General features: G+C 35.9%; 1 protein-coding gene across 1 annotated transcript in view; it reads right to left on the bottom strand.

Moving 5' to 3' along the window:
* Nucleotides 1–16,509, bottom strand: part of SKAP2 (src kinase associated phosphoprotein 2) — a 180,566-nt gene that overhangs the window by 66,780 nt on the left and 97,277 nt on the right. The window contains exons 5-6 of the mRNA XM_049894443.1: nt 9,257–9,334; nt 8,129–8,212 (exon numbers count right to left, since the gene is read on the bottom strand). Of these exons, the coding sequence (XP_049750400.1) occupies nt 8,129–8,212; nt 9,257–9,334 (162 nt within the window). The remainder of the gene's footprint in view (nt 1–8,128; nt 8,213–9,256; nt 9,335–16,509) is intronic.

A 16,509-nucleotide genomic window follows, 5' to 3' on the forward strand; every position in this document is an offset into this window, starting at 1 on the left:
CGGAACCGACTTGACGGCAACGGGTTTTTCTTTTTTTTAATGTAAGTCTGAGTGCAAAGCCTTGCTTTTTTGACCACTTCATTCTGTTTCTTACTTTCTCAAAGTATATTTCAAAAATATATGTTAGAATCATTTCGGACGCCTATTAAAAAGGCAGAAATGTATCACAGTCTCTGGGGGTAAACCCAGGAAATCAAATTTTTAACAAGCACCCCAGGTGACTTTCACACATACTAACATTTGTAAATTGCTGTCCTTGAACATGGAATTTAAGAAGTCTCAGTAGAGAAGATAAACGTTCTCTTACATTTTCTCCTACAACTTGGGCCAAACTTTCTCAGCCTCCTTTATGGGCCTTTGCCTATGCCTTAAATAATCGTGACGGTTATGTTCTAAATTCTGCTCTTCCCTCACTTTACAGCTTTCCCTGGGCAATCACATCTAATTCTAAGGATTGATGTCCTTTCAATATGCTTATAACTTATAATTTTTTATTTTTAGTCCAGGTCTCGCTGTCTCCTGGATTCCCTGGATGGTGCAAATGGTTAACACACTAGGCTACTAACTAGTGCTAGTGCGACCTAGCCTGGAGGTCTAAGTCTACCCACAGACACCTCAGAAGGAAGGCCTGGTGATCTGCTTCTGAAAAATTCAGCCATTGAAAACCCTGTAGAGCACAATTCTCTGACACACATGGCTCACCTGTTTTTTTTCTCTCTCTCCCAAGCTTCAGAATCGTAAATCTGAATCTTCATACATGTTTTCTCTCTTGAATGCCCTATAAAACCCTGTTGCCATTGAGTCAATTCCGATTCATAGTGACCCTATAGCAGAGTAGAACTGCCCCGTAGGGTTTCTAAGAAGCGGCTGGTGAATTCGAACTGCTGACCTTTTGGTTATCAGCAGAGCTCTTAACCACTTTATCAAATATAACATAACCACAGAGGAGATCATCTTATCCCATGCCCCTCCCCCACCAACACCTGTGCTCTTTCTTCTTGTGTCCCCAGTCTTAATAAATGCACCACCATTAACTCAAGTCCCCAAGCCAGAAAACTGAGCACCATTCTTGATTTCTTCCTCTCTTTTACCATCTGCCTCCACTACCATCTACCCAAAATCCAATCAGTCCTTCTATTTTCCTTATATATTTGTCTTTTCTCTTCTTCACTGGCTCTCAGAAAATATGATTAAAACATCAACCACTCTCCTGCCATTTTAAATATAGCCTAAATATAGCAACTAAATAAATCCAAGTTGGTTAGTATCCTTATAAATTGTAGGCTCTGTCATTTGGGGCTCCCCAGCATCTAAGCATCTTATTTGAAGGTTATCCCAAAGTTGTCAGGGGCAGAGCCTAGCTTCCCACTACAGAAGCTGCAGGAAGGCATATTTTCCCTGCTCTAGCTCAGTCAAGCAGACGCTGCATCCTAGGACCTGAACCTGAAGTAGGTAAAAAAAGAATCAGGGGAGAGTTCAGAATCCATTCCAGTGGCATTCATCAACTAGTGGCAATGCACAGTGGCAACGTCACTTGCCCTGTGTTGGCAGAGCAAGCAGTGAGTCCTAGTCAGATTCTTCCTAGGGGCATGAACTGGGCTGAAGTTCTAGCCACCTTACCTCCCTTAGTTCTTGCCTGTTTTCTGAGCATCACTGTCTAGCCTTCCCACCAATTCTGTCTGTCCAACAAATTCCTTTACGGCACCGTTAAACAAGGTTGGTATCTGTAGTTTGTACCAAGAATGCTGACTTGGTACAAATGGCTAGCAAACAGAAAGATATGCAATATATTTAGCAATGTCTGATATCTGCTACTTATATTTAAGTATAACATATAAATAACATATAATAAATTACATGTTATTTATCTTATCAAATAACATGTAATTCTATAATTGTTAGTGCCTAAGAATAGGGAAGAAGAAAGCATGTCCCTCAGTACTAAACCACTCCACTGAAGTCTACCACACTGATTAATAAGTTGTTCTATCTCCTCAAAGATACATGAACATTCTCCTTTTGTTTATACAGCTCACAGAAATACATATACCAACACTAATTCAGTCACTTGAAATACATTCATGGTGTTGTAAGTTATGGTGCAAGGAAATATCAAATTATTACTATTTTAAGTGAAAATAGTAGGCTAGAAAGTAATTAAAATTAAAAGTTTGGCTAATATGTTCTGGTGGCAGGAAAATTTTAGGTTATTTCCAAAACCTATTTTTCTTTAGAATAACTGCATATTGCAAGCATAAAAATCAAGTGCTTTTATCACACCTTTTCAACTTTAGGCATAAATGTGATTTAATAAAAAAGAAAAAAGCCAAGGTAGTGTTAGATATCCGTGAACGGAGAATAAATAAATTACAAGTATTTTTGTACACTGGAGATTTAAATCCTTCATTTCCAATTTGAAGCTAAACCTACTGTTTTCCTTTAAAATGGGACTTCAGGTACTAATTATGTTATGGTCTTTTAGACTGTGATAACATATACTGATTGTTAAGAGAAGCATTACATACAGCATATTTTAATATTTTGTGCATATTGTCCTCTCAAAATATTATATTAATAATGTAGGCGAGCTCCTACAATAATTAGTGAATAAATGATGCCACTGTAACTCATGCAACACGAATGGCTGAAAACATCAAAGATAACCTGCAGCTCCTTACGTGCCTGAGGCAGTAAGCAACCTCTGCCTTTGCTCATTGGACTCTCAGCAACTCTCAGCCTCAGACCTCAGAAGTCTTGCCTCCAGTCTCACTTCCTCCAACCCATCACTTGACAGCTGTCAACATGATCTTTCCAACGCTCAGTGTGAATTTGTCATGTCATCTCCTTAACTTCAATGCTTAGAAACATTAACCATTTCTTAGATGGGAAAGACCAAACTCCTGACTATGGCATGTAAACCCTTCACAACTTGACCCCATCCCTTTCCAGCTCACCAGCCCTCACTTGCCCACTGTTTCAGTGATCCAGTGCCTGCCATACCGTTTTATGGGTACTCAGTGCCCACTCCTCCGAGCCAAAGTATTACATACTCTTTTGCATTAATAATACCTGACATATAGGTGTTCAAAGAATATCTACTGGTATAGATGTTGCTATAGCTGTATACATAGATATAGCAAGCCCCAGGTTGATTTACAATTCATCTACCTTCGATCTATAGATAGCAAGAAAGATATAGCTATAAATAAATATAGATATATTTTAAATCAAACTGTCCTCTGCCTTATTACAAGCCAACACAATTACTGGTCATCAGGCTCAGTAAGACTTAGTTTGTACCTGAATATTTCTGCACATTGATGAAATCTTTCTAAATAGCAGCTATTCTTTTTAACTTTTCCATATTGTTACAGGGTCTCTTAACTATAAAGGCATATTTTTTATTTAACATATATTCTGATAAACTTTAAAGTTAACATCTGCATATCAAAGACTAAAAAGTCCGTTAAAATTCCAATAATTTTTGATAAAATTAGAATTATTTCTTAAGAATGTAGATATTATCCTCCATATATTAGATGAAAACAAAATTGCAATATAAATTTTTTAAATATTAAAGATCATTTATATATTTTCTTATTATATATACACATATACATAAATGCCTGCATATATATATAATCATGATAAATTATAAAATACAGATGCCTTAAGCCAGGAATTTGCCTTTATCAAATGAATCAAGAGAAAGGCTATTACTAAATATATAAAACAATAGAAATTCTAATTATACAAATACTGTTACTTTTACAATATTAAATAATAAAAGAGAACCATGATGCTATTTAAACATTGAAACACACTTTATAATTTTCATCCAAACTGAACAAATATGTCCTTTTCCCCTCTACTAATAATGAAGTTTAGAGGGAAGCGAGAGAACAGAGAGGTCAATTTGAATGAGAAATTTTATTTCCCTGTCAAGTCCTGAAAGTTCTGTTATATTAAATTATCTGTATTAAGCCCAATTTTCTACTGACTTACATTTTATAATTGGAAAGATATTACAACAAAAAAATTACAACCACGTGATGTAATGCATAACCTCTGATATACATTTAGAATGTCTTGGTAGGACCAACTAGAGACAGCTATTTTTAGCTGCCACATACTGGATGGCACTGGAATATTCTTTAATTAGAGTATCTAGGGGGAGGGAGAGGAAAGCATACAAGCCTGTAAGTAGAAGAAAAAGAGCTACTATAAAAGCTAACTCTCCTACCAAAAAAGGAGAGGGGGAGATAAGGTCTATAACGCTGATTCAAGTTCGTATGTAGGTCAAACAGAAAAAGCGGGAAAAAAAACAATTTGAACAGCTTCCTAAAAGAACCATCACTTACAGGTATGTTGGAGGGATTGATAACAACCATTGAGCTGTGGAAAGCTGCGACTTTGTTGCCAGGAAAGTCTGCATTAAATCCCCCCTCTGCCTCTTAGTAACCCTGTGCTAACCTTTCTTGCCTAGACTAGTTCAATGTCCTTCTAAATGGTCCTATTGACCCAGTCTCTATCCATTCCAATCCATCCTCCACAATACTATCACAAGTACTTCCCAATACCTGAATCTGGTCATACAGCGCTCCACTTAAAGCCACATTCAAGATGAAATCCTTATCATGCCTCTTATCCTCGGAAGGTTCTTGTCAATCTGATCCTAATCCACTTCTTTAGCTTTATGACATGCTCCCTCCCCTCACTCACTCCACGCTCCGGCCTTGATTACAACCTTGACCCCACCATGCTCCAGCCTTGATGACAACCTTGACCCCACCACGCTCCAGCCTTGATGACAACCTTGACTCCACCATGCTCCAGCCTTGATGACAACCTTGACCCCATCATGCTCCAGCCTTGATTACAACCTTGACCCCATGCATGGCCTTTCACAACTCAGAATCTCTGCTGCTTCCTTGCCTGGAATGCCCATTCTATCCTTCTTCATCAGCAAACTCCTACTCGTTCTTTAAGGTCCAATAAAGTGGGCCTTCCTCTACTAAGAGGTGTTCCCTAACTCTCCTAGGCAGTTGGTCATCCTTCCTTTGTGCTCCAAAGATGTTTTACATAAATCACTTACTGGACTGCACAATTACAGCAAAATCTCAATTAGTTTACCTGCTCCTCAACAACAACTCCATGGCATCCTCTCTTCCTCTCACTGATATTCACATAGAGCAGCTGTGATAACATCTAAGGCATGAATAGCTTTGGATCCCCAGTACCTAGTATCTACCAAGTGTCCAATGAATGTTTATTGAATTAAAAAAGAAAGAATGAATGAGTGAGGGAGTAAATGAATGTCCTTAATGGAAGTCTGAAAATCTAGGACCTAAGAAGTTTGATGAATGAGATTTATGACAATCAAAGGAAGAGGAAGGAGATAAAAGAATGGATATTATTTCCTAAAGTGATAAAATATGTACTGTATATATTTGTTACTTAAGGCCCCAAATGGCTATGAATAATAAGCACAGACAATATTTATGAGTATAAAGGTAAGTGCATTATTTGCCCTAGAGGCTGGAAGTACTCTTTCTAAGCCATTACTGTCTTGATGGGTCAATATGTTTTCTGGCACACACAATAAGGTAGAAAATGCAAACTATATACCTGTCAAATAGTAACAAAGTACAGTTTAACCTAGTAAAAGGTATCAACTCCTTCTGCGCCTCTACAGTCCATTCATATATATCCATTTTTTTTTTTTATTTGGAGGATTACAGTTCTCATGTATCTAAATGGCTCTTTCCAGAGTCTGGGTAAATGGGTCACATATACAGTGAACAAGGCTATACAAAATCAGCTATCTGATTTTACAAAAGAAAATAAAAATTTTAAGTGACATAACATTTTTCTGAAAAGAAAAAGATATAAAGGAAAGAAATCAGGATCATGCCAAATAAGCGATGAAAAATTGTTTAAAGCTAGATTAAAAAAATAATAATAAAGAAATAGAATTGGCCTAGAATTCCAAAGGAAGCAGCCAAAAGGGAAAATAACCACTAAAAGCAGATCTGAAATCTCACTGGAACAGGAAGCTTCATAGTAACAAGGAAGAGTTTAAGAAATTAGGACCAGATCTTTAAATATCATCGTGAAGAAGGAATGCTAGAATTTAATTTTTAAAAAGTGGTAGGGTGGGGTAACATGGATCATAAAACAGTTAAAATACAAATTACAAAAGATGCTATTACTAAGGAATTCATCAAATAAGAATAAAAATGAGGATTTAACTAAGACCTCCAAAAATCTAACCAGAATTTCTTTACTTAGTATTAGCTTTTGAAATAAACATAGAAACTCCTTACATTTGGGGATAACTCTGCTGATCTCTGAGCTAATAGTTGCTATATACCACCTAGACTAGGAATGGAGGGAACACTGACGTCAGTGTTCATTGATTCTTAAAGAAACTAGAACTAAGAAGCTTCACTGAACCAGTCACAAAGATATGCATCCTCCCTCTCCTGGTCTTGTGACCTAGAGATTCACAAAGGTAATTAAAAAGAGGAAAGGTAAGATTTTTATCTAAATTTAAAACACTATACAAAATTATGTTTTTAATGTAGTAAGACATTTATGACCTATGATATAATCATAACCAAACTTGAAATCTAAACTTTTCTCACAAAGTCACATACTTACCCTTAGCAGAAGGCAGAATCCTGCCTGTTTCTAATTGTTTACTTCATTGATACCATTATTACATTTGAGCATATTGTAAATTAGTGACAGAATGCAAACTAGCCACTAAATTAATTCTTAATTAGTTAATTCCACTAACTAAAAAGTGAGACCAACTTCTTGTACTATGTAAGTATATCAAATTTATCTGAGATACAATAATCTTATCTGCATATTTTTATAATGAGGGAGAAAAAATTAAAAACTACAAATAATGTCAAATGAAAGAAAGATTCCAAACAACAGTAATAAGTAACGATTGCACAGGAAAGCTTATACTCATGATATTGGGCTTTTCTTTATGTCTTTTTTACTTCTTAAAATGCCCTTTCTGGAAATGAACTTTACCTATTTCTCTATGACCCTCATTTTATAATATACAACTTTCAACCTGCCTTTCCTAGAAAAGTGCAAAAAAAAAAGAAAGCTTATATTCTTTAAATTGCAATATTTTAAGGTTTTATTTGTCCAAATGACATATTTAAAATTATGTAAACTATGACTAACAGATTTATTAATGAGCAAATAAAGTAAAAAAATGTATCTTATTAATAAAGCGACAATAGTTGTTAAGAACACGGACTCTAAATATATTGCCTAGGTTCAAATCCCAGGTCTGCCATTTACTAGCTCTGTGACCTTGAACAAGTTACTTAATATCTCTGTTCTCGTTTTTCCTAATAGTAAGATAAATGGGGCTAGTAATATGTACCTACCTTATAGGGTTGTTTTGAGTTAGACAAGTTAATATAGCTAAAGTGCTGAGAACAGTACCCAGCACTCAGTAAACTTTATATATATATATCTTTGCTGTTGTTACTTAAATCTGTAAAAGGAGGTGAGAAAGGTATTGAGTGTATTTAATTTTTTATCTAGTTTTCTCCTTAAAAATGCTTAAGGAAAAAAAATCTCCTCCCTTCAAAATTCTCACAGCCCTCCAGTCTTAACTTTTCCAGACACTTCACAACTCTAACCTAGATGATAAATATTTCCTAAGGCGAAAGGCCACACAGATGAAAGTTATCTTACTCTTCTTGCTAATTTAATAAAACACAACTGTGTTAACTTTTTAAGGCATTCTGAAATTCAGAGCATTTGTCAAAGAATGAAATGGAACTATAAATTAATCTCAGATTAAAATTTTTAAAATTCTCAGTTGTTCTTTCTTCATTGTCTTCAGTTTACAGGGTATGCTCTCTGTTGCTGTCGAGTCGATTTCTGACTCATATCGACCCTATGAGACTGAGTAGAACTGCCCCATAAAGTTTCCAAGGAGCGCCTGGTGGATTCTAACTGCCGACATTTTGGTTAACAGCCGTAGCACTTAACCACTATACCATCCCCCCCAAAAAAGGATAAAATGGCAAAAAAGAAAAAAAAAAATATTCATGCAACAGAAGTTGATATGATTAGGTACCAACACTACCTTTATCGCTTCCATAATAATAGAATACTGTTTTACTGAGAGCACACCACCGTTTCTGCCATTCAAATCCCAGAAAGCTGTGATCTACAATAAAGGGGAAAAAAAACAGTTTAAATAATATACATTACATATATAAATATAAAGCCACTTTCTTATACGTAAAAAAAAACATTAGTAAACCTAACGTTCTTAGCTCTAAAATTCTACGACTAATTTCTATCTTCTCTTCCAAGAAAAATTAAAAAAAAAAAAAAACCCAACAACAACAACAAAAAAAAAGCAAAGCTGAAAGGAATAAAGTAAAGCAGAGGTGGGGCTGCCACACTTAAAAGATCAACTGACACAACAAACAAACCTTCCTGACAGGGACAGTCAAAACAGGCATCTGACTACATAGCCTTGAGATAACTGATTCATCTGGGTCTCATTTTCTCATCTGTTATGAAAGGGAGGGGGAGGAGTTGACCTAGATAATTTCTATTATCTCTTTTAGCGTTAAAAATTCAGCTAAGAAAGCAAAGAAAAGCAAATCCCAAAGGGATTACCTGAGAGATAGGCAGAATGGTAATGAGACTTTCTGCTTTTCATTTCCTATATCATAGCACCACCTCCATACTTCATTTCCATTATATATTGGTGATGAAAGAGTGAGACCATATGGTCAACTCCCAATTATCACAGCCAATGGAGAGGAACGTTGAAATGAATAATAGAGAATGGCAGACAATATGCCAGGCTTGATCTGAACCATGGCAGACACGGTGTATGGCAGGTCAGGTGCAGGGTAACCTGCTGATCCGCCGGGTGGGATAATGGTGAGAAATCCCATCCTTGAGAATACAGTCATGGCAAACAGCTTTCCTATAAGAAGCAGGATACAGCTCCTGGATCACTTATAAATAACCACAGCTGACAACTAAAAACCTGGAGAAACGTTTTATTAAAATTTATTTAAAGCTAAAAGCTGTATATTGTGGTTCGGATAATGTCATTCAGATTTTCCCACAGTTTTAAAACTCTTCACTATCACCTACAAAGAATATCAGCTCCACATGTATACTGCAAGCATACTTTATCTAAGGATAAGACCGTTTTCAGATTTTTCATCAGAATCTTAGTCTAGTTTACCTTTTCTGCGTTTTTCAAGGTAGCCAGCCTTTAAAACAAAAGGAAGATCCTGTGCTGCAATTGGAGGAAACTGGTTTCCTGTGGGAAGTGGGGGAGGAAAAAAAAAAGGCAGTGGTTAATTCATTTTAGAAAAACCAAACGTCAGATCTCATTAGATTCAGAGTACTTTTAATTACCTAAATTGCTTAAATCCAAGGCTATTTGCATTGTTTCAGATCCATTCCATAGACTAGTCCCTTTTCTCCTCTTGCAAAAAAAAAAAAAAAAAAGGTTCTGTACTCCTATATCTTAATATATTATTCTCTCAGAATACAGTAATAATATGTAACTGAATGATCTCTAAAGGGTGGTATTGTTTGATCTACATTCTATAAGGGAAAACCTTAGAAACTATAATAAACAAATGCATTAAATCTCTAAAAGAGACAAGGAATTTCAAATAAACCGTATAAGTTCTTCAAATTTATACTGGATTAACTCTTCAAGAATCTGAATGCATATTGTCTCTTACCTGCATAACCCTAATTCATACTGCTGTTGTTGTTAGGTGCCCTCGAGTCATTTCCAACTCATAGCAACCCTATGCACAACAGAACGAAACACTGCCTGGTCCCGCACCATCCTCACAATCGTTGTTACGCTTGAGCTCACTGTTGCAGCCACTGTGTCAATCCATACTGAGTAGACCATAAAATGATTTTTCCCCAAAACCAAATGCTAAAATGTATTTCTCTGAGTCCACAGCAAATATTCTCTCTCCCTGCTTGCACCCACAGAGAAACTTCAAAGACATTAAAATATGTGAGTATGCTTTAGGTTTTTCTAGGGCATTTAAGAGTCTAAAACTGGATACATAGATATGGTAGAACTATCACAAACAAATATTAGATACCTACAAAAAATTTAAAGGTTAGTCTAAAAGTTAAGTCAATTAGAAATTATATATTTGTGGTCATGGATGACAGTTTACTCAATAGTTTCTCAGATATTCAAAATCTCTGTAAACTTTATTAGAAGTACGCTACAGTCGACCTCAGCATTTTACTAGAACTCTAACGAGAACAACCAATTTAAAAAAAGTTGCTGAAGAATATACCCAACGGAAATAGTTTCAATATAGCTTATAATAAAAAAAGTATTTTGTTAGGAAGCTTATATTCAAATTCATCACAGAATTGCCAGCATTTTTTTTTTTTTTAAAGTATCACGAGGGTCACAGTAGTTATGAAGTCATAGATATTTTTCTTTAGGAAAGAAAGCTTAAAATTAAAACACTAATATTAGTTCCCTGGTAGATCAATTTCACTCAGTAAACACAAAATTGTATCATTAAAATACATTTTAAATAGAGCACTGATATTGAAATACACAAAAAATTCTAAGGAATGCCAGTGTAAATGTTTGAATAGCTGTTCAATAGACCATGTTTCTTTTTTCATAATAAATTGAATTCATGCAAAGGTATACTATTTATGATAATATTTTTATGCATAAAATAAAGATCACATGCAGAAATCTTATCTATTACATGGGCTTGCTTAAGTGGCCACAAGTTTGCAGCACCCCGAGTAAAAAAAATATATGCTGAGAAAGACTAGCTTTCTTTTTATAAAATGATCATACATCTCTCACATGATAGCCCTATTTTTCTAAAGCAGCTCAAAATATTAGACATTAACTCCCTGCAAGGGTAAGCAAGCAGTGGGTATTCTTCCCACATGCAATTTGGGAAACTGAAACATGTAAAATTGTAACAAGGTCACAATGAATTTAAACAAACAAGTATCAGGTGCCTACTATATCCCTAACAACTGGGTGGGGAAAAGGCAGTAGTGGAATCCGAACTCCTTTTATAGTTAGGTTAACACTTTATTCACAAGGCCAATGTTTTTAAAGGTTAACTCAAGAGTTGTAAAATGTCTCCTGGAGCTTTTGCCTTAAAAAACAAACTGTATATGGTGGACACAGTTCACCAGCAAGCTAAAGGTATAGATTCTAGAACCTGAAAAATAGAGAAGAGTTCCCAAGTATGTAAATCAATAACAAATTTCCTAAAAACTAAGGTATTACGCCCAATCTTAGCAATTTTATTAAACTCTTATCTTTTTTTTCTTGAATATAGGATGAAAAACACCGAGATTCTTAAAAATCTACCATATATTTAAGAAATAAGTTTTATCTAAGAAATAGTGTTAATGATTAAAAATACTTTTAAATGAAAAAATAGTACTTATTTCAATTTCAGAGGAAAATATGAACTCTCTGTCTGGCAGGAAGTGTCATTTAGGCACATTTCAGGTGCCAGGGTGTTGGGTACAGGATCAGTCTTGGCACACATTTCAGGTGCCTGGGTGTTGGGTACAGAACCACAGGAAGTATCACTTAGGCACATTTCAGGTGCCAGGTGTTGGTACAGAGCCAGTCTTGGCGTTAGCAGGGCAGAGAGTTGCCTCAGTGCTGCACAGGATGCTTGATCTGGCCGAGAACAGCACAGAAACCCTCTGAGTAGGAGAGGGAGGGGGGAAAGGAGGGAGGAGACCGAGAGAGACGAGACCGAGAGAGAGAGAGACCAAGAGAGACAGAGAGAAAGAGAAAGTTGGAGGGAGCGAGGTCCAGTCATCCTTCCTTTTTCATATCTCTTTTCTCAAAGTGATCTAAACAAACAAGCTTTAATTCACAATTGTGTCCAGCACTAGGTGCCTCAGTGCAGTATTCCTGGGTCTTCTCCGAAACTGACACGTCTCCTAATTCACTCCTCCCCTCACACACACACACACACACACACACACACACCCCTCTTATATTAAATATATCCCAGTCTGACATTTCTTCAAATGCATCCATTTTTCTAAAACTTAGTGTAAAACACCACTTCCAAGGAGCAATTCAAAGTGAAGTTTTTTTTTTTTAATCTGTAGAAGTTCTAACTACTTAGTTCTGGAATTGACTTTTTATTCAGTTTCCTTTATGCGTACTTAGTTCTTCATATTGGAGTATGAATAGGTGTCAAGGATGTAGTGATACAAAGTTTCAAAATAGACATCAGTTTTTCATTACCCTTTTTATTTTTTTGATATGCAACTTCAGTGACCAATTTACATGCTAGACTTCTAAGGAATCTAAATCCTCATTGCTACTGTTTTATCAGAATGGGAATTCCAGAACACTTAACTGTGCTCATGGGGAACTTTTACAGAGATCAAGAGACAGTTGTTCGGACAGAACAAGGGCATACTGATTGGTTTAAAGTCAGGGAAGGTGTGGACCAGGATTGTATCCTTTCACCATACCTATTCAATCTGTATGCCAAGCAAACAACCCAAGAAGCTGGACTATATGAAGAAGAATGGGGCATCAGGATTGGAGGAACACTCATTAACAACCTGTATTATGCAAATGATACAACCTTGCCTGCTGAAAGTGAAGAGGACTTGAAGCACTTACTAATGAAGATCAAAGACCACAGCCTTCAGTATGGATTGCACCTCAACACAAAGAATACAAAAACCCTCACAATTGGACCAAAGAGCAACATCATGATAAACGGAGAAAAGACTGAAGTTGTCAAGGATTTCATTTTACTTGGATCCACGATCAACAGCCATGGAAGCAGCAGCCAAGAAATCAAAAGACGCGTTGCATTGGGTAAATCTGCTGTAAAGGACCTCTTTAAAGTGTTGAAAAGCAAAGATGTCACCTTGAAGACTAAGGTGCGCCTGAGCCAAGCTATGGTATTTTCAATCGCATCATATGCATGTGAAAGCTGGACAATGAATAAGGAAGATCAAAGAAGAACTGACGCCTTTGAATTGTGGTGTTGGCGAAGAATATTGAATATACCATGGACTGCCAAAAGAACAAACAAATCTGTCTTGGAAGAAGTACAACCAGAATGCTCCTTAGAATCAAGGATGACAAGGCTGCGTCTTACATACTTTGGACATGTTGTTAAGGAGGAATCAGTGCCTGGAGAAGGACATCACGCTTGGCAAAGTACAGGGGCAGCAGAAAAGAGCAAGACCCTCAACAAGGTGGACTGACACAGTGGCTGCAACAATGAGCTCAAGCATAACAACGATTGTAAGAATGGCATAGGACTGGGCAGTGTTCTGTTCTGTTGTACATAGGGTCGCTATGAGTTGGAACCAACTCGATGGCACCTAACAACAACTGTTTTATCATTAAAATATTACAATATTATGGACTTTATTGCATTAATATGTTCATACTTTTTATGGTTGTTCAATCTAGACTTTGTACAAAATTCTTCTTAGGTCTGTGAGCCTCACCTTTTACTGGCCTCAATTTTCCCTTTATTACTTGGCATTTGTATAGCTTTGAACATGAACACTAAGCTTTCAACTAGGATGATTTTTCCTACCACCTTTTACACAACTTAAAATTCTTTTCCCATATACTGAAAATGAAAAAAGAGATATAAAAGATTGTTTTTGCTCAGAAGAATCTTCACTCTAAGTCAGGATCTTGCTCTACTCAGTCAAATATTCTGTTACCACATGACAAGACTTTTTTCCTTGAACTGCAAAGGAGCCCTCGTGGTGCAGTAGTTAAGAGTTTGGCTGCTACACCAGTTCAGGGGCAAGGACGAGGCGGCAGGAGGGGACAGGAAAGCTGGTAATGGGGAACTCCAGGTCGAAAAGGGAAGAGTGTTGGCTTGTCATGGGGGTGGCAATCAATGTCACAAAACAATAAGTGTATTAATTGTTTGATGAGAAACTAATTTGCTCTGTAAACCCTCATTTAAAATACAATTTAAAAAAAGTTAAACATTTCCCTATTGAATAAATAAATAAATAAATAAAATGGGTTTCACCAGAAATCTCATGACCCAAAGAAAACAACTACTGTTTGATATAGTTACCCCTTCATGTTTTTTTAAACATAACTAAGAATATACTATAAGAACTTTTTTCCATTTTTTCATTATATATCACATTAAAAATATTTTCCCATGTTATTAGATAATTTTAGAAGTTTATTTTTAAGAGCTATAAAATGGTTTGCCACACAGAAGTAGCCTTATATATGTTACTGTTACCCCATTCTTGGAAATTTAGATCATTTGCCTATTAGTCTGTTTGTTTGTTATCATATGTAACACAGTAAGAAAAATGTTTATACATTAAAAAAAGAGTTTGGCTGCTAACCAAAAGGTTGGCAGTTCAAATCCACCAGCTGCTCCTTGGAAACCACAGTTAAGGATAAGTCCCCTCAACAATATCCTTTTTTCTTCTCAATTCACATGAAGAAAAACATCCATGAGTTTATCTAAACCTTTCAAAATTCTTCGTTTTCACCTCATGGTTGGGATACTAAGTTTTATAAATTGACTACCTCCTGGGGGGAGATAATGATTTCTTTCTCATTTTCTAAACTCATCTGTGATAAGCTTCCAAAAAACCCACTGCCGTTGAGTCGATTCCGACTCATAGCGACCCTATAGGACAGAGTAGAACTGCCCTTAGAGTTTCCAAGGAGCGCCTGGTGGATTCGAACTGCCAACCTCTTGGTTAACAGGTGTAGCGCTTAACCACTATGCCACCAGGGTTTCCGTGATAAGCTTAGGAAGAAAAAAAAAAAAATGCCTGATCACTCTAGTATTCCTAATTTTGGTAAGCAGACCCATTTTTTACAGTATCTACCTCCATAATTATTGCTTTATATTTAAAACGCTTATTAGGCTTCAACTTTCCGAATTCCATAATATTAATCATTTTAGTCTCTCACTGCAGCTGGCAATACCCTCTCCTACCATGATCATTTGAGCAGTTATCTTACCATCTCTAAGGCCCTCCAATTCTAGGGTTCCATAAAATACACTCACACTAATATGCTTCTTGTACTTTCAGTAACAAATGGCCAGATCCAAGATAGTCAACTCTCAATGATACCAAATGCGGAAATGTTCACAACGTATTTTTATAGAGCAACTGGTAACTCCCTTTCGTTCTAGCATAAAGCTGTTTGTATCATTTCAAAGGTTTAATTTCTAGCTAGAACTTGGCTCAGAAAATAAACATAAATTAAATACTTGTTCATATTCTAATAATTCTCCCTTTCACATGGAAAATTTGAAATTCTAAATCTTTTTATTGTTTTGTTTTTAATGGCAAAGAGAATATTATATATTCAATGGACATATCAAACCACAATAATCTTTAAGAAAAAGTCACTGCAGTAACTCTGAAAGATTAGCAGTTACATTATTTTAACACAATCCTCTCACGGAGCTTGTTCACCCACTACCACTATTATTCTCTTCAGAAGGCATTAATCAATTAATATACTCTTACTGGTGATCACAAAGACTATCGTTAACACTTCCTTAAAAGGGGTGAGGGGCTCACTCTGTGCTTAGACACAAAGATAGTCAACTTCCAATTAGCAGAACCATAGAATTCCCTGGAGAGTTAAGCTTTGGGGATATGACTTACAAAGACTTATAAAGCAGCCTATATGATGACACTAGGGGAAAAGGCAGAGATGGCAACTCACAGGTTTACCATCTGCTAGCCTCTCCCCATCCCACCCTTCCCCCCCACCCCCTTTTTTAAAGTGGCAAGTCACTTTAAAGCTACCAAGAAAAAACTGAATAACCATTAGGGTAATTCAAGTTTCCCTCTATTAACTCTACTTCATGAAATGGAAATTCCAATAGCCTTATTAGAATTCCAATTATCTTCAATAGGTCTATCTAGAACCAAAGAAGAGAACAGCTATTAATATTATAGCATGTAGAAAATGTTTCATGAATATGATCCAAGAGATTACTCAAAAATTTCTATTTTATACCAAAAACATACACACACATATAACTGTGGCTGCTATTAATTTCATACAACTCTACCAAAATATGTGAAATCTGAATAGTGATAGTCCAGATTAAGAGAAATCTGAAATCAAGTAGGTTCATGAATATCTAATAAAATAACAGTCAAAAAGTCACATATTAAATGTATGGATTATATTAACTATACTGTTGTTGCCCAGTCAATTCTGACTCATAGAGTTATATTATTCTTCCCTTCTTTTTTTTTTTTATATTATCCTTCCTGCTTCTTATACTTTAGGGTATGCTTAAGTGTATAACCAGAATCTAAACTACCATATTATATATCTTGAGATTTCTTTTATAGATTAAGTCTTTAATATAAGGCTGCTTGACACATTCTCACTAATAAAATTAGATGTTAAAAAAAAAGTTCTTTAAGATTTCTCGTTCTTTAGTCTAC

Source organism: Elephas maximus, chromosome 8, assembly GCF_024166365.1.
Source record: "Elephas maximus indicus isolate mEleMax1 chromosome 8, mEleMax1 primary haplotype, whole genome shotgun sequence".
Taxonomy (NCBI): domain Eukaryota; kingdom Metazoa; phylum Chordata; class Mammalia; order Proboscidea; family Elephantidae; genus Elephas; species Elephas maximus.